The sequence below is a fragment of the Gopherus evgoodei genome, chromosome 4 (assembly GCF_007399415.2).
Source record: "Gopherus evgoodei ecotype Sinaloan lineage chromosome 4, rGopEvg1_v1.p, whole genome shotgun sequence".
Classification (NCBI taxonomy): domain Eukaryota; kingdom Metazoa; phylum Chordata; order Testudines; family Testudinidae; genus Gopherus; species Gopherus evgoodei.
Genome location: NC_044325.1, coordinates 140274390 through 140293032, shown reverse-complemented (window position 1 = coordinate 140293032; position 18643 = coordinate 140274390). Strand labels below are relative to the sequence as shown.

Sequence of the window (18643 nt, the reverse complement as noted above, 5' to 3'; positions counted from 1 at the left end):
CAGATCCCCAGCTCCCCCCCTCTCTCTGCCCCCCAGGGCCAGCTCCCCTGGCCCTAGAAACCCTCCCTTGCCCCCGACCCCAAATCCCCGCACGCTGCCCAGTCCCAGAGCGCCCACACCCAGAAGCCCTATCTCCCCGCCCCGCAGCTAAGCTCCTCCCCCTGCCCACGCCAAGGTCCCGCCCCTCCCCGCCTCACTGTGGAGCCCCGCCCCCGCCAGAGGACCGGAGCCGCGTGTCTCCAGCGCCACCTAGCGGCCGCATCGCCGCCCCGGCCGGGTCCTCCCAGCGAGAGACGCTCTAGGCTACGGCTGCTGGACTCGCTGCTGCCGGCGGCTCCGAGTCCGGGCCGGCCCCGGCCCCGGCCCGAGCTGGGGTGGGGGGAGGGAGGCGGCGGCGCTGGCGGCTCCCGGAGCCCGAACGGGGCCCTACGGCGCCGGCCGGCGGGGCGGGCCCGACCCGGCCCTCAGCGCCCGCACGGCAGAGCCGGGCAGCGCCGCAGGTACAGAGACCCCGCCCCGAGACCCCGCCCTGCCCCTGCCCCCTCCCGGGGACCCCCCCCGGCCCCCCGGCTCACTCCGCCCCGTCCTCTGGGGCCCTCGGCCGGCATCTTCCCCCAGGGGTCCCCCTGGCACCGACCCCCCGGCCCGTCCCTTCCGCTGACCTCCCGTTATCCCCTCCCCTGACCCCCCAGCGCCTCCTGCACTGACCCCCGTTATCCCCTCCCCTGCTCCCCAGCACCTCCTGCACTGACCCCCGTTATCCCCTCCCCTGACAACCCCAGCACGTCCTGCACTGACCCCCGTTATCCCCTCCCCCTGCTCCCCGGCACCTCCTGCACTGACCCCCGTTATCCCCTCCCCCTGCTCCCCGGCACCTCCTGCGCTGACCCCCGTTATCCCCTCCCCCTGCTCCCCAGCGCCTCCTGCACTGACCCCCGTTATCCCCTCCCCTGACCCCCCAGCGCCTCCCGCACTGACTCCCGTTATCCCCTCCCCCTGCTCCCCAGCACCTCCTGCACTGACCCCCGTTATCCCCTCCCCCTGCTCCCCAGCACCTCCTGCACTGACCCCCGTTATCCCCTCCCCCTGCTCCCCAGCACCTCCTGCACTGACCCCCGTTATCCCCTTCCCCTGACCCCCCAGCGCCTCCTGCACTGACCCCCGTTATCCCCTTCCCCTGACCCCCAGCGCCTCCTGCACTGACCCCCGTTATCCCCTCCCCCTGCTCCCCAGCACCTCCTGCACTGACCCCCGTTATCCCCTCCCCCTGCTCCCCAGCGCCTCCTGCACTGACCCCCATTATCCCCTCCCCCTGCTCCCCAGCACCTCCTGCACTGACCCCCATTATCCCCTCCCCCTGCTCCCCAGCGCCTCCCGCACTGACCCCCGTTATCCCCTCCCCCTGACCCCCCAGCACCTCCCGCACTGACCCCCGTTATCCCCTCCCCCTGACCCCCCAGCACCTCCCGCACTGACCCCCATTATCCCCTCCCCCTGCTCCCCAGCGCCTCCCGCACTGACCCCCGTTATCCCCTCCCCCTGCTCCCCAGCGCCTCCCGCACTGACCCCCGTTATCCCCTCCCCCTGCTCCCCAGCGCCTCCCGCACTGACCCCCGTTATCCCCTCCCCCTGCTCCCCAGCGCCTCCCGCACTGACTCCCGTTATCCCCTCCACCTGCTCCCCAGCACCTCCTGCACTGACCCCCGTTATCCCCTCCCCTGCCCCCCCAGCGCCTCCTGCACTTACCCCCGTTATCCCCTCCCCCTGCTCCCCAGCGCCTCCTGCGCTGACCCCCGTTATCCCCTCCCCCTGACCCCCCAGCGCCTCCTGCACTGACCCCCGTTATCCCCTCCCCCTGCTCCCCAGCGCCTCCCGCACTGACCCCCGTTATCCCCTCCCCTGACCCCCCAGCGCCTCCTGCACTGACCCCGTTATCCCCTCCCCCTGCTCCCCAGCGCCTCCTGCACTGACCCCCGTTATCCCCTCCCCCTGCTCCCCAGCGCCTCCTGCACTGACCCCCGTTATCCCCTCCCACTGCTCCACAGCGCCTCCCGCACTGACTCCCGTTATCCCCTCCCCCTGCTCCCCAGCGCCTCCCGCACTGACTCCCGTTATCCCCTCCCCCTGCTCCCCAGCACCTCCTGCACTGACCCCCGTTATCCCCTCCCCTGGCCCCCCAGCGCCTCCTGCACTGACCCCGTTATCCCCTCCCCCTGCTCCCCAGCACCTCCTGCACTGACCCCCGTTATCCCCTCCCCCTGCTCCCCAGCGCCTCCTGCACTGACCCCCGTTATCCCCTCCCCCTGCTCCCCAGCGCCTCCTGCACTGACCCCCGTTATCCCCTCCCACTGCTCCCCAGCGCCTCCTGCGCTGACCCCCGTTATCCCCTCCCCCTGCTCCCCAGCGCCTCCTGCGCTGACCCCCGTTATCCCCTCCCCCTGCTCCCCAGCGCCTCCAGCACTGACCCCCCCGTTATCCCCTCCCCCTACTCCCCAGCGCCTCCTGCACTGACCCCCGTTATCCCCTCCCCCTGCTCCCCAGCGCCTCCCGCACTGACCCCCGTTATCCCCTCCCCCTGCTCCCCAGCACCTCCTGCACTGACCCCCGTTATCCTCTCCCCCTGCTCCCCAGCACGTCCTGCGCTGACCCCCGTTATCCCCTCCCCCTGCTCCCCAGCGCCTCCTGCACTGACCCCCGTTATCCCCTCCCCTGACCCCCCAGCGCCTCCTGCACTGACCCCCGTTATCCCCTCCCCTGACCCCCCAGCATGTCCTGCACTGACCCCCGTTATCCCCTCCCCCTGCTCCCCCGCACCTCCTGCACTGCCCCCCCGTTATCCCCTCCCCTGACCCCCCAGCGCCTCCCGCACTGACTCCCGTTATCCCCTCCCCCTGCTCCCCAGCACCTCCTGCACTGACCCCCCGTTATCCCCTCCCCCTGCCCCCCAGCACCTCCTGCACTGACCCCCGTTATCCCCTCCCCCTGCTCCCCAGCACCTCCTGCACTGACCCCCGTTATCCCCTCCCCTGACCCCCCAGCATGTCCTGCACTGACCCCCATTATCCCCTCCCCCTGCTCCCCAGCACCTCCTGCACTGACCCCCGTTATCCCCTCCCCCTGCTCCCCAGCGCCTCTTGCACTGACCCCCGTTATCCCCTCCCCTGACCCCCCAGCGCCTCCTGCACTGACCCCCGTTATCCCCTCCCCCTGCTCCCCAGCACCTCCTGCACTGAGCCCCGTTATCCCCTCCCCTGACCCCCCAGCGCCTCCTGCACTGAGCCCTGTTATCCCCTCCCCCTGCTCCCCAGCACCTCCTGCACTGACCCCCGTTATCCCCTTCCCCTGACCCCCCAGCACCTCCTGCACTGAGCCCCGTTATCCCCTCCCCTGACCCCCCAGCGCCTCCTGCTCTGACCCCCGTTATCCCCTCCCCCTGCTCCCCAGCACCTCCTGCACTGACCCCCGTTATCCCCTTCCCCTGACCCCCCAGCACCTCCTGCACTGACCCCCGTTATCCCCTCCCCCTGCTCCCCAGCGCCTCCCGCACTAACCCCCGTTATCCCCTCCCCTGACCCCCCAGCGCCTCCTGCACTGACCCACCGTTATCCCCTCCCCCTGCTCCCCAGCGCCTCCCGCACTGACCCCCGTTATCCCCTCCCCTGACCCCCCAGCGCCTCCTGCACTGACCCCCATCATCCGCTCCCCCTGCTCCCCAGCACCTCCTGCACTGACCTCCCGTTATCCCCTCCCCCTGCTCCCCAGCGCCTCCTGCACTGACCCCCGTTATCCCCTCCCACTGCTCCCCAGCACCTCCTGCGCTGACCCCCGTTATCCCCTCCCCTGACCCCCCAGCACCTCCTGCGCTGACCCCCGTTATCCCCTTCCCCTGACCCCCCAGCACCTCCTGCACTGACCCCCGTTATCCCCTCCCCCTGCTCCCCAGCGCCTCCTGCACTGACCCCCGTTATCCCCTCCCCTGACCCCCCAGCGCCTCCTGCACTGACCCACCGTTATCCCCTCCCCCGACCCCTCCTGCACTGACCCCCGTTATTCCCTCTCTCAACCCCTCCTGCTCTGACACCTCCCCCTCGTTATCTCCTCCCCCTGCCCCCTCAGCACCCTCCCATTATCCTCTTCCACTGACCCCATATACACTTTCACTGTAGGGTGACCAGACAGCAAGGGTGAAAAATCAGGATAGCGAGTGGGGGATAATAGGAGCCTATATAAGAGAGAGATCCAAAAATCAGGACTGTCCTTATACAATCAGAACATCCTATTTCACAGCTCCTACCTCCAGACTACCCCTTCTTACTCCCCAATTTACCACTTTACAGAGCTCACACCTCCCCCTAATATCCTTTCCCTCATTGTCTAGTCCCCCATGATTTACCTGACTACCTTTCATCAGCTACTCTATCCCATTTATTATCCCTTCCATCCCTCTCCTGATGCTCCAAGATCCCTGGCATCCCCTCATTAAATATCCCTTCTTACTCACATGCCAATCGCTTCATTTTGTGCTATCACTAATATAGTGGGCCCCCGCTGGCACCTCTTTTTACCTTTGTAATTGCCACACAGGACCCTAGCAAACCAGGGCTTTAGGGCATCCATCCTGCTTCCGAAGCCAGGCTTGGGGCACTGGCATAGGATAAACCTTGCCCTTTCCCTACTTTTTCACCACTCCAGGCCTCTGTAGTTTTGCTAGTTGCTCGTGTGATCAAGCATGGATTTGAGGAGCTCACTGACTGCACTGTGCTGTGTGCCAAGGGTTTTGTCGTGGGTCATGTCCTGTGGCACTTGGTGGTGTCCTGTGCCAAATGGTGCTTTTTGCATGCAAGGTGGTATCCAGGGGCAATTTTGCTGTTCTCTCGTCATTGCTCAAATCTCTTGCTTTTTGAATCATGTAATTAATAGTGTTTGCCTCCCTGATGTATTGCACATAAGGGAGAATTGCCAACTTTCTAATCACACAAAACTGAACACTCTTGCCTTGCCCCCGCCCTGCCCCTTCTCTGGGACTCCACATCTGCTTTGCCCATCACCGAGGCCCCGCCCCGTGCTCACTCCATTACCCCTCCCTCTGTCGCTCGCTCTCCCCCACCGTCACTCAGTCGCTTATTTTCACTGGGCTGGGGCAAGGGGTTGGGGTGCAGGCTCTGGATAGGGGTGTGGGTTCTGGGATGAGGCCAGAAATGAGGGGTTCAGGGTGCGGGCGGGGGCTCTGGGTTGGGGCGGAGGGGAGTGGGTGCGGGGTGTAGGCTTTGGGAGGGAGTTTGGGTGTGGGAGGAGGCTCTGGGCTGGGGGGTGGAGCTGAGGGGTTTGGAGTGTGGCAGGGGGTTGAGGTATGGGAGAGGTTCTGGGCTGGGGATGTGGATTCTGGAGTGGGGCCAGAAATGAGGGGTTCAGGGTGTGGTAGGGGCTCTGGGCTGGGGCAGGGGGTTTGGATGTGGGCTCTGGGTGGGAGTTTGGGTGCAGGAGGGGGTTGGCGTGTGGGAGCATGTGCAGGGTATGGGCTTCGGGAGGGAGTTTGGGTCAGGAGGGGGTTCCAGGCTGGAGCAGGGGGTTGGAGTGCAGGAGGGGGTGCAGAGAGTGGGCTCTGGGTGGTGCTCACCTTGGGGGGGGTGCTCCCTGGAAGTGGCAACATGTCCCTCTGGCTCCTAGGTGTAGGGGGGGTCAGGTGGCCCTGTGCAGTGCGTGCTGCCTCTGCCCCAGGCGTCGCCCTCGGAGCTCCCATTGGTTGCAGTTCCTGGCCAATGGGAGCTATGGAGCTGGTGCATGGGGCAGGGGCACTGCATGGAGCCCACCTGGCCATCCCTCCACCTAGGAGCCAGAGGGACATGTCGCTGCTTCCGTTAGCCACGCGGTGCCAGGTAGGGATCCTGCCAGCCATGCGTAGCCAGGTTTTTAATGACCTGCTGACCAGAGCCACCAGGGTCCCTTTTTGACCAGGTGTTCTGGTTAAAAACTGGACACCTGGCAGCCCTAGTTGTGCAATGTTGCACATGAGATTCCAGCAGAACATGGAATTTGCAAGTAGGTGTGTACAGGATACTGCATTAAACAGACCATTAGATGGACATGAGTCTTTTTAGGAGTTGGGCACAGGGAGACAGAGGTCTCTGCTGCTGGCTGTGAAGAGACAGGGAATGTTGGACAGAAATGTGAGATAGTCAGAGAGCGGAAGAAAACTGTCAATTAGAGATGAATTCAAGGTTGGGGGAGTCCATGGAGGAGCATGAAGACTCACAGGGAGGTTTGGATCTGAATTCTAATGGATAGGAAGGCAGTGAAAATTTTTGAACTTGGGAGTGATGTGCCTTGTTTCCAGAAACAAATGGCTGGATTAAGCATTGCCTTTCATGCAGGCTGCAGCTGTGCTACAGTAGGTAGGCAAGATTGCAATGTAGATATACCCACAGGGTAGGCAATCTCCAGATTGGGATATGAAGACACAATAAATAGGGTTAAAGACTCCTGAAAGCCTGTGTTTTATTAACATTTAGCTCCAGGGCAGGTTTCTGTCTAACATGGTCTCTGCTGGTAGTGCTGTGCCAATTGGAAGGGTATTCCCTGAAATGTACAATGCTGTCTGTCAGTCAGCTTGCAAACCAAAAGCTTTCAATTTGGTGTTATGCATCCAGTGCTGATAATGAGGAGTGATAGGCGCTCCCCACCTGTGTGCTGCACATAAACATAGGGTCTATAATCACTTAGGAAACCGAACAAAGCAGTGCAGTAGATTAGCAGTGGAGATGCAATACACAGTGCATATCAGCTCATTTGAGTTAGAAGTGCATTTTTATTTGTAAGCTCCTTGGAGAAATTATCAGCCTCTGCCTAAAATTGTCATCTTTGTGTAAAACTTTAAAAAATGTCATTCTAAAATGAAGATTAGATTATTTCTCATCTACCACCCTCCAGAAAAAGGAGCCTTATCATCATTTCACATGATAGTTTTTAACCCACATTATCCCACATTTAACCCACATTTCTCAAAATCAAAAATATGAAAAACACAGGAAGAGATTACAGGAGGAGAAGGTGAAGGCACTATTGTGAATTATACTGCTGGAGAGTGTTTGGTGCTGTCAGAGTTCTGGAGGCGACCACCAAATTCACACCTTTGGTAGGCCAAAGGGAATCGAAGAGTTGAGCTATGCACCGAGACACTCAATAAGAAGAACCAAGATATGAGCTGGAGAGGATGGAGTTTTGTATGTGGATGACTTTCCGTTCTTTGGTTTTTAAAAAACGCTTAAAAGATATTTTCTAAGGTGGAAACAGGAGTTAGGCATCCAACTTCCATGGAAAGTTAATGGGAGTTTGGTGCCCAGTTCCCAGTTCTTGCATTTGAAAATCTCCACCTTTATTGACAGGAGTATCACAAAAAAATTTGCCAGCTGTGATTTCAGAATCTATCCCTCACAGTAAGATAGAAAATGAGATATGTCCTGCCTTAGGCCTTTTGACAACCATGGAGCCTTGTATCTTTTTGAGAATACTCCCATCCCTTGGCTGCAGGCAGTTCTCATGTTAGGGTATGTAGCTGGGAGAGAGCCTCCCAGCTGGGGGTGCTAGCTCCGCCTGAGCTAATATGCTGGGAATAGCGCCTCACAGGTAGCAATTCTGGGTAGCTACCTGCGTCCAAATCCTCCCGACCCTGTGGGTACGAGCTGGGGTGGCTAGCCCAAGCTGCTCCCTCGGCCGCAACTGTCCATCTTGCTATTTTTAGCATGCTAACTCAAGCAGAGTTGAGAGGCACATTTCCAGCTACAGTATAGACGCACTGTCACTGACTCAGACAATCACAGGTGTGCATAGGGCTAGGACTGCTCGCTGGTTTCATTTCCCCTGGAAAGCACAGCCAATTAAGCATGATGAGCAAGAAACCATGAGAAATGGTATTGTAGATATTAATATGCCAAAGACGCAACTGACGTCTGGGCCTTTAACAAAGGATAGCAGCATTTTGCTTCGCTTGTGTATAAGCTATGGGGGATTTCAGCAGATGACTGGAGCAGCTGGTGTGGGCAAAGGGATCTGGATGATGGAAGCTCAGAAAGAGCTTTGAAGCACTTGTGTGTGTACAGTTTGTAGGCAGGCAGTAAATAAGGAGGGTGCTTGAGTTCTTTCCACTGTCTTGTAGAAAGTGATGTTTAAAATACATTTTAGTCAATATGAAACATTTCCTAAAAATGTCCCACTGGGATAGACTGGCTTGTGGATTTCTTCCAGTTGCAGATAAGTTGTTTTGGTCAACTAGGATATGATCTGGATGTGTAGCATAGTCAGAAAAAGGCATGTTTTTAAAGGATTGCTCATTGAAATTCTGTGGCCTGCGTTGTGCAGAGGTCAGACTAGATGATCATAATGGTCCCTTCTGACCTTAAAGTCTATGATTCTATGAAGAGCAGAGTCTCAAGAATCTAGGTATCTGCACCAAATGGATACAGCTAAAATAGTCAGCAACAAGGCATTGTCTGTAATGACTAGTTGAGTAGGGAATCTGCAAAGATCATTACATGAGTAGTTTTATAATCTCATTTTTTCAGTTCTGAGCCTTACAGCCTTTCAGTGGAAGCCCATAACACTCCCAAACATTTTACAGAGCCAAAGAACCGAGTGACAGAAATACTAGTAGAGGGAGAGAAAAACAAAGAGGCAAAGGAAAAGGTTGAAGTTTTCTACTGAAATTTAAAATAGGATGGAGAATTGATATAGTGTGGGGGGGGAGGATGTTGGTAGTGGCAGGAGTTGCAGAGGAGAAGGCTCCGTGTGCCAGCAGTGACCAGATTAGTTGAAAGACAGAGAGGAGGCTGATGCTAGATTAGTGGGCAACGTCTGTGAGGTCTGCTGGAGCAAGTTCATGGAGGGTTTTACAAATGAGGCCAATTTTGAACTGAGTCATGAACCTATGGAGTTATTCAGCGTTGAGGACGATGTGAATGTATTGGCTGTAAGATGCAGGCTGCAGAATATTGCATTTTCTGGAGTTGTGGGAGCTGGGACAAAGAAAAGCCATTGAGAAAGTCATTGTAATAATGAAGTTGAGAAGAAACTTAATGTGTGTCTACTCTGCAGGGGGTACAGTGGCATAACTTGTGCGGCAGCTATACTGCTACAATCCTGGAGCATAGATGTACACTGCAGTGACAGAAGGGTTTTTTCTGTCACTGGAGTAACTCCACCTCCTTGAGCAATAGTAGCTACTCAACAGAAGAATGCTTCCGCATCTACACTGAGGGGTTAGTTCAGTAGAACTGCAGAGCCCAGGGGTGTCAGTGCTGTAGCCATGTCAACTTAGGTTTTAAGTGTAGATTGGGATGAGGATTCATCAGAGGTAGGACTGGGGCAGTAGCAGCAGAGGCAGTGTTTCAGAGGTGTGATAGCAATACCCAGGTATGGATAAGGAAGGAGAAAACTCTGTCAGACTTGATTCTGCTCTATGTACAGAGGAGGCTAATGGGATATTATTTATAACTGTAATGGTGGAAATGTGCTAGCTATACATGGTCACTGCCACAGCCTAGACATGTGGGCTTGAGGATACTGCTTTTGCCCAGGAGAATCATCTTTGTCTCTGAACTGTTGCTAAGCTGGAGTGACTGATGATGAAACTGATGATGTGCCAGAGCTTGAAATTTTCAATAGCATCTTCATTTCATTTACTCTTGTAATGTCAGGCTAGTTATCCATACAGTTTTACTCTCTCACTCCTTGGACTACTAGATAATTAACACGAGGCGTCCTTTGGTAGTGACTGGTTCTGATTCTAGTGCCCCGAGTTTACTTTGAATTCAGTAAACTAAAGTCTGTAATGCCAGTTTTTCCTATTACTAGTACGTGCATTTCCTGTACACTAGGCACTTGCATTCTCTGACAAGTACTGAATAGTTGTTTGGTTTTGTGTATATCTGGAATTTGTTCCTTTTATGATCCGAAATAGAATAGCTATTGTGTTGTTTGTCCACAGGCTTCTGTACCTTCTTGCTCTCTGAACCTTGTTAGGAACCTTCTATCTAAGTCAGATGCATACAGATTCCTAAAGCAGCAGATGCATGTGATTTCTAGTATCTTTGATGCTGCTTACTAGTATTATAATTTATTTATACTGCAGTAGTGCCTCGGACACCCAGTAATGGATCAGGATCTCATAATTGAGACAAAATTTGTCTTATTTCTGGAGATTAGTTGTCCAAAATTGCCCAGTGAAAAGAAAGTTGCTTGTGTTCTTTGTCTGAAATTTCATTTGCCCGTCTGCATTTCCAGCCCCACTTCATTAATGAACGGTGTTGAGTTAATTCCTTAATAGCTGCACACGTGTTTGGTGTATTTGAAAATGCTTTGCAGGCATTGTTCCTTCTGCTGTAAATGGTATAACTCCTGTGAACATCTGTGCCAAATTCAACAATGACATTTGCTGGGTGGAAAATGGATGTAAATAGCAAAGGAGGGAACCTTGTGCTGAACAGGCAAAGGCAGTGTAACTTACAAAACAAGAGAGGAATGCGGGGAAAAAAGCAGCCAATAGGAGGGAGTAAGCAAATGCTAGTTGCATTTCCTGTTGACCGACCTCTCAGTTTGCTCGCCCAGTGAGTTCTGGATTGATCTGTTTACACCTACGTTCTAATTTACCCCCAAAGTGTTTTTTACTTGTCAGGTCCCCGCTGTATTTGTCCATGCAGTGTGTTACATAAACTTAAATTAAAGCAATAATTTATAAATGTAAGTTTTCCTTAACTTTTTAGAAAGACTAATAGAGAGATGATTAAAAAAAACTAGCTCTCTGTCTTTCTTTTCTCTGCCATTCTCTTTGATTGGATTCTTGTCAGGTGAAACATGGGACAGTTTCTACGGAACTCTAGGTGACTTCTTGACATCTTGGTTACCATGACACTCAGCAGAGGACTGTGGGAATAAAGTGGGAATCCCTCCCCGCCCTTAAAAAAACACCTAATGGCCTCAACTGGGTAAGAATCAAGTGAGACTAAAGAGTTACGAACTTTCTTCTGTCCTCTCGGATTATCTCAAAGGCACTGCACAAAGGCTAGGTCTACGCCAGCGTTTCTCAGCCCGAGGGTCAAGACCCAAAATTGGGTCGCCAGAATGTTTCAAAGGGTTGCATGGCTTTGGCTTCTGTCCCACAGGACTAGCTGGGCTTGCCTCCATGCACTGCAACTTTGGGCATCTGAGCGACACTCAGGTTTGGCCCAGCTGTCATGGATGGGACAAATTTGAGTGAGTGGCACTGCAACCCCATGAGCCAGGTCACAACTCCACTCATGCAAATTTGGTCATCGGAGGGCGGGGCCAAATCTGTGTGGCGCTGCAACCCTGAAGGTTGTAATGTGGAGTTGCAACCCACTGTAGGGTGAGTGCTGGGCAGGACCTGACCGAAACCCTTCAGGATCTCCACCCCCAGACTATTTACAACAGGCCATAAACATTTACAAATGGGTCCTGAGCCCCAAATGGTTTAGAACCACTGATTTACACTACAAACTCTTGGTGGCATGGCTTTGTTGGTCAGGGTTGTGATCCCTAGCCCTCACATAATTATAGTGGCAAGATTGTGCTTTCGCTTGTCTACGCTGTTTTCACACAAGAAGTGCTTTGCTGCTATACCCTCCCAGGATAGCTGTACTGGTGAAACACTCCTAGTGTAGACCTGGCTAGTGCTTAAGGAATCCTTCCTCATTGGGAGTAGTCATAAAATGGGTAGTTGGTGCCAAAACTCCAGAGTAACTTTGTTTTATGAACAGCTTCCATAGTCCGATTGTATCACATTCACTGTTTGTTGCTCGATAGATGGATAACTATGAAAATATTCTTCTATTAGAAAAATCATGTGATGTGTATGTGCACTATGTGGCCTGCCTGTGGCATTGCACCCTGGCATGCAGACCCACTCCCCTTATCCTTGAGGGCATTTAACATCCAGTAGACTTCCAGGGCTCCATTGAGCCATCCCTGCCTTTGCTCCACCACTCTAAAAGCCTGGGTCATTGGTTGGGATGAAACAATAATTATGGATCAAAAGTGCAAATGAAATTGTGCCCTTATCCTCTGTTTTTTTTTCTTCTCCTGCACCCTCACTCTAGGGCTCACCTGGTATGCTAACGTCATGGGGAGCTGCTACAGCTACCTGTGCAGAGACAGTGTCCCAGACAACCACCCCACCAAGTTTAAGGTAATACCCTTTATCCTAGAGGGAAAGCTCTGCAATTGACAGCAGCCGCTGGGAATCAAGGCCTGCAAAGTATAATCCAAATTTCATGGAACCTACGCATTAAAGCCCTTTCTCTTATGGGGAAATTCTTCTATGGGGAAAGATTTCCAAATGTGTTGCTAATTTTTAAGCAGGGACTCCCCTGCTTGCTGGTTCCACCCTCTGTCGTGTAGAAGGATTTGCATTGGCATCGAGATTCAATCTCCCAGTGCCAGAGAAGAAACAGATGCAATGAGAAGGGAAAATTGGATGGCTCTCGTGTTGTGGAACCTTTCAAATTGGGCCCAAGTCAGTGGGCATCAAAAGTTATCACCATATGGTAGCCATTTGGTGGCTTGTGTGAAATGAGTTCGTGTGTTTCAGCCTAATTGGCTGTAAACAGGTCTCCACCTTGTAAAAGCAGCAGTACAGCTGGCAGTGGTTGAACCATTTGACAGTCTTAACAGAGAGACCAAGAATTGGAGATACTGAACTCCTCTTCCCACTCAAGGGTGTCCCCCGCATGCCTGTGTTGAGGCACATTAGCTGAGCTGGTGTGGAGCTGCAGTTTTCAGGGCTGTCCATGTCGCACCTTTCACCAGCAATGAATTCACACCCAAATGACCTCCCCCTGTCATCCAAGAGCATGGCATGTTAATGAGTCAAGGGAGAGAGTGTGCTGGGGCTTCCAGGCAAACTTACATCTGTCACATCTCCTGTGTTGAGCCTCCTGATGTGAGCTTTGGTGCCTCTGCAGGTAACAAACGTCGATGATGAGGGTAACGCCCTGGGATCTGGGATTATGGAGCTAACGCAGATGGAGCTCATCTTGCACACACACAAGCGCGATGCTGTCAGGTGGCCATACCTTTGCCTGCGCCGCTATGGCTATGACTCCAACCTCTTCTCCTTCGAGAGCGGACGCCGCTGCCAGACCGGACAAGGTGTCATGTCTTTTGGGGGAACAAACCTGTCTAAAGCTTTCAGTTGCAGAATGCTGTAACTGCTTGGTGCTCATTCCTCCCCTGCTTATTACATCTGGGAAACCTGCTTTATACCCTGCTTCACATTCACTAGCGATAGTGCACCCCTAGGGACTGTAGTGTGTTTGCATGTGTATTTAATACTCCCAACTAAGACATTAATGTTGGAAGCTTGTAACTGAGGGCAGCGCTATCATGTGGTATCACTCTTGTGCCTTATTGTGGCTCACTTGTTTATAGAGTTAAAGTAATTAGGCTATTGCCTTATTAATGCCCAGCATGGAGAAATACTTCTAGAATTGTATCAGAGGGTCGTGTTAGTCTGGATCTGTAAAAGCAGCAAAGAATCCTGTGGCACCTTATAGACTAACAGACGTTTTGGAGCATGAGCTTTCGTGGGTGAATACCCACTTCCTCAGATGCATGCATCTGAGGAAGTGGGTATTCACCCACGAAAGCTCATGCTCCAAAACGTCTGTTAGTCTATAAGGTGCCACAGGATTCTTTGCTACTTCTAGAATTGGCTCTCATTATATCTTAAGGTAAGCAGTTTTGGAGTGGGGTTTCAATTGGATCAGAGATGATTAAGGAAAACCCCGGTGGCAGAAGAAGTTAGTGATTCTGTGGGCTTACTCTTCTGTGTTGGTACTGAGGAGGTGCTAGAAAGCCACCTTTCTATGGGACGTGAAACCAAGGTCCCCCATGGTGCTTTTTGCAAGGGTGAGGCTGTTGGCTCTGGTTTCCTAGGCATGTTTCAACTTCAGATACTTGCTTTTGCATGCATGTCATCATCTGTGTCCTTTGTACTACTGTCTGCCAAGCCTCTGCTCTGTCTTCGTTTAGGTCCCTTCTAAAAGGCTTGGTTATTCCGCAATGACCCCAAAAAGTGAGTCAATGTTAGTTTTTAAAAAATCCTGTCCTCCTCTGTTCTGGTCTTTCCAGTGCATTCTGTCTTCTCTGTCTGCCTTGTTTAGCAGTACGACTACTTTACTGTTTTTTATCCATTGATCCCGCAGCACTTTGCAATGTGGGGGGAGGGTGGTTCCAAAAGTGCCCTATTTTTTACTTAGGGGGAAACTGAAGCACAGAGATGACATGACTCACCCAAGAACACACCATTCAGTCAGTGGCAGAACTGGGAATAGAGCCTATGTTTCCTGGTTCCCACTACACCATGCTGCCTGTTAAACTGTAAGTTTCTTGGCATAAGGATTATCTGTATATTACTTTAAAGAGATGAGCATATTCTTGGCACACAGCAAAAGAAAAAAAAATCAGGCTATGTCCCCCAATTAGCATCGTGTGTTGAAAAGTCCTCTGCTATCTGAATGAAGTCCACATCCACATGTTCTGTGTCTGTTTATAAAGTACTGTGTGCATTTACAATGCTATGTGCTACTCTTTTATAATATTTATATAAACAGGATTTGCCTTTAGTGGAATTCCATGCTTATCGGTTGTCAGCAGGGTTGGACCTGTGTCTTTTTGTGTGTGTCTACTTTGCCTTTTGCAGGATTCAGATCAGTCGTTGGAATGTTGTTACGTTTATTTGGGTTTTCCATGGAGCTCTAGATAGCATAGATATAGTAGAGTTATTCACTCTTCACCTACAAAGAGAGCTTTCAGAGGGCACAGGCTAAGTCATCCATGTCCTCTGTATGCAAAGCTAAATTGTATGGAAGCCATACTGTTTTGATCTGCGTATATTTCCTCTGCTTCTTTTCCTGCTCTTAGGAGGCTTTCTCACTTAATTAATTTTACTCGGATCATTCCTCCCTAGCCCCGATGAATAAGATGGATGCATATATTTTCTGGCAAGAATATTTTTCAAATTTTTCTTCAGAGTAGCAGCAACTGTTGCCATGCTGTTGTCCTTGTTGCTATGGCTTTTGTGCATTCATGTGTGTGCGCACCAGCATGTGATTGGTTAGTTCTGCACGCACTGGCTATTGGTCAAACTATTTATCTGGGGAGCCACCGTTTAATCTGATACATTTTAAAAGTGGGGTGCAGTTGCTCCTCCTTTCCACGTGCATTCCAGGTGCCCAATCCAATTCCCATTAGAGTCAGTGGAAAGACTCTATTGACAACGGGAGTTGGATCGGGCCCCAGGTAAAAAGAAAGAATGGAAATTACAGGTGAAGAATCTCATCTGTCACCCAGTATACCATTCATATCTCCAGCAGAGTTAACTAATGCAAGGTTGGTATTAGATGCACCAGTTCATGGATCAACTAGCAATGGTGGTGTTATGTTTCTAATGATGTAACAACAGGATACACTATACAGAAATATTGCCTCAGGGGGTGTTTAAATATTGACAATATCTTACAAAATATTTTCCTGTAAATCATAAATTTGTGTAGAGAAATACAGGGCTTTCCCACCAAGGTCAGATGAGTTGTCAGTTTAATTTTGTATCCTGTTTGAAATGTTGGCTCGCACCATGAGCTTTAGAGGAAAATGGAAGAAGCTTCATAATGAGCAGTTGTGTAACACCAGGTGTATAGAGGAAATTACTTCCTAACCCCAGGCGTTTAGTATGTGGCTTGTACCCCGAAGCATGAGGGTTTATACCTCTTACAAATTTGGGTGCTATCTAACGGAAGGGTGAATATTCCCATTACCTATATAAATGTCTAATCTCTTTTTGAATCCTGCCAAGCTCGTGACCTTATCCTGTGAGAGTGAGTTCCCCAGGTTAATTCAGTTTCTGTTTAACACAACACAATCAGATTTTACATTTTTTTGCTTTCCAAGGACTAGACTACACTCTTCTTAAACTAAGATTGTTGTCGTCTCTCCCCACCCCCCTTCTTTGTGTTTGCACAGGGATATTTGCCTTCAAATGTTCAAGGGCGGAGGAGATCTTTAATCTGCTGCAGGACCTAATGCAGTGTAATAGTATCAGTGTGGTGGAGGAGCCAGTCGTCATGACTAGGGGCAGTCACTCCACTGAGCTGGAGCTATCCCGGACACTCCAGGCACCCAACAGTAAGGCTTCCAGAGTACTAGGTCCAGGGGAACGGAGGGGTAGAGGAAGTTTGTCCAAGTTTATCTCTGTGTTGGATGCTGGTCCCCCAGCCAAGGCTACATTTCTCCCAAGCAGCTGTTGTGAGCTTTCTGGCCTCTGAGCTGGGCCCTTGAGTCCACGTATGTTCTGTGCAGCATGCTTAAAACCCCACTCTTCTGCAGATGTGGTAACTTGTTCCCAAGGAAATGGGAACCAAAACTGCAAATATCAACCTCGTTCTCTGACTCCAGTTGGATTCCAGCTGGAGCCCTGCCAAGTGGCTTTTTTAGGGATCAGCAGGCTCGTAAGGGAAACCTCAGCTAGAAAAATGTGTGTTTGTTTCCCACTTTCATAGACGTGATTTAAGTACTGGTAAATTTAACCTGTAGGGCCTAGCCCGCATATTTACAATGGTGTACAGATGGTAGGAGCCTTCCCCAGCCAAGCAGGCTCTGCCTTTCCAGCACGCCTGTTTAATAAGGCCCTATGAGGAGCTGGCCCATGGTGCAGCCACAGCCACAGCTGTACGCAAGGCCAGTATGATGCTCTGTCTCTAAAGCATGTCTCTCTGAATTGTCCCCCCAGCTCTGGGATACACTGTTCCAGGGTTCCCCAACGGATTCCACAGCTTCCCTGGGGAAGCCCCATCCTACTCCACAGCCCGACACCCTTCCATGAACAGCTTGAGACACTCCTCCATTGGGGAGGACTCCACACATGCCCTCATTGGGCTGGATGAGCAGGTAATCCCAGGTCTCTTGATTTCCATTGCTGCAGGGAACTCGTAGCATGTCTTTTTCTCTTCTAGGGTTCCTGTGGGGTGCTAGGCTCATGCATCTGCTCAACGTTAAGGAAGCTCAGAGATCCTCTTACCTTGTCAGTTGCTCCTCCTTGGCTGTTTTACTTAGTTTCACTGTTGCAAATTTGCACCCCTGTGACTACTTGCTGGAATAGCTGCTTGCAGCGAGGGATGGGTGTAGCTTCCCCGGTCCATCAGTAATGATCTGCCCCTTGTTTGACAGCAGTGTGCAATTCCCTCCTGAGACTGTATATGCTGCTTCCACATCTCTACCAGCCCCAAGCTAAATGCTAGACTGGATACCAAAACTCAGACCCTGGCCTGGTGTTGTGCTACCACTGCACTGCTTGGGCAGCTGATCTTTGTTCTCTGTGTTTAGGCTCATAGGATTTATCATACCAGATCAATCCATTAGACCCAGCCCTGGTCTACAGGGCTGGGGGGGAAATATCGATCTAATTTATGCAACTTCAGCTACATGAATAATGTACCTGAAGTCGATGTACTCAGATCGACTTACCGTGGTGTCTTCACTACAGTGAGTCGACTGCTGCTGCTCCCCCGTTGACTCTGCCTGCTCCTCTCACCAAGCTGGAATACAGGAGTCCACGGGAGACGGCTCGGGGATCGATTTATTGCGTCTAGACTAGACACAATAAATCGATCCCAGCTGGATCAGTCGCTGCCCGCCGATGCGGCAGGTAATGAAGACATACCCCCAGTGTCTTGTCTCCATCATGGTCTGATAGCTGGTGCTTCAGAGTCACACAAACCTAGGCAGTTGTGAGCTCCTTTCTCATGTCATTTCTGTGTCCTAGGATACTTTATATAAACCACTCAAGAAGACATCTCACCTGGTGTAGATGGAAATTCATATGCTCCACATGAGAGTTTGAGCTCAACTTGAGACCTGTTTAAAAACGTGTCATAGATATTGTGTTTTAAACCATCTCGTGTGTACAAGTTGCTCATGTTTGAAAAGAGCCTTTGTGAGGGCAAGTTCATGCTACAAACTTTTGCCAGCACAGCTATGTCAGTCAGGGTGTGATGACGCGTGATCCCTGGCTGACAAAGCTGTACTGGCAGCAGCCCCTGCTCTAGATGTCGTTGTATTGGCAAAACTGCAATTTTGCTGGTATAGCTATTTTTTTTATTTTTTTTAGGGGGGGCACGCGTTTGGAATAAGCTCGACTGGCAAAAGCACAGTTTTGCTGGTATAAGCTGCGTCTACGCTAGGAGCACTTTGCTGGTGTAATATACCAATATAACTGTACCAGCAGAGCACTTCCGAGAGTCCACACGGCAATCCCCTAATTAATAGTGGCTCTGACCCTAAGGGAGAGGCTGGGGAGTTCTGGGAGTGATGAGCAGAACCAAATCAGGCCAGACTAATGGGGAAGCTTTAGAGTCATATTATTTCCCCTTTATAACTGCAGTTCTTCAGGGCAGTCTCTAGATGAGCAGTGTGAGGAGAATACAATTGAAGTTGCTGCTTATCCTGCCCGTTAGAAACTAAATTCACATCCATGAGAGAAAACAAAATTCATTCCTGCCTCCAGGTGCTGGGTGTTTTGGTTTGCAACAGTCAATGTGTAAACATAATTTTATCATAGCTGCATCCCTTTCGGTCAAGT

General features: G+C 51.7%; 1 protein-coding gene across 1 annotated transcript in view; it reads left to right on the top strand.

Moving 5' to 3' along the window:
- Positions 1-412: 412 nt before the first annotated feature.
- FRS3 (fibroblast growth factor receptor substrate 3) overlaps positions 413-18643 on the top strand; it is a 20056-nt gene continuing 1825 nt past the window's right edge. The window contains exons 1-6 of the mRNA XM_030561430.1: positions 413-500; positions 10839-10976; positions 12108-12196; positions 12972-13158; positions 16030-16191; positions 16796-16953. Coding sequence (XP_030417290.1) covers positions 12131-12196; positions 12972-13158; positions 16030-16191; positions 16796-16953 — 573 coding nt within the window. The 5' untranslated portion in view covers positions 413-500; positions 10839-10976; positions 12108-12130. The remainder of the gene's footprint in view (positions 501-10838; positions 10977-12107; positions 12197-12971; positions 13159-16029; positions 16192-16795; positions 16954-18643) is intronic.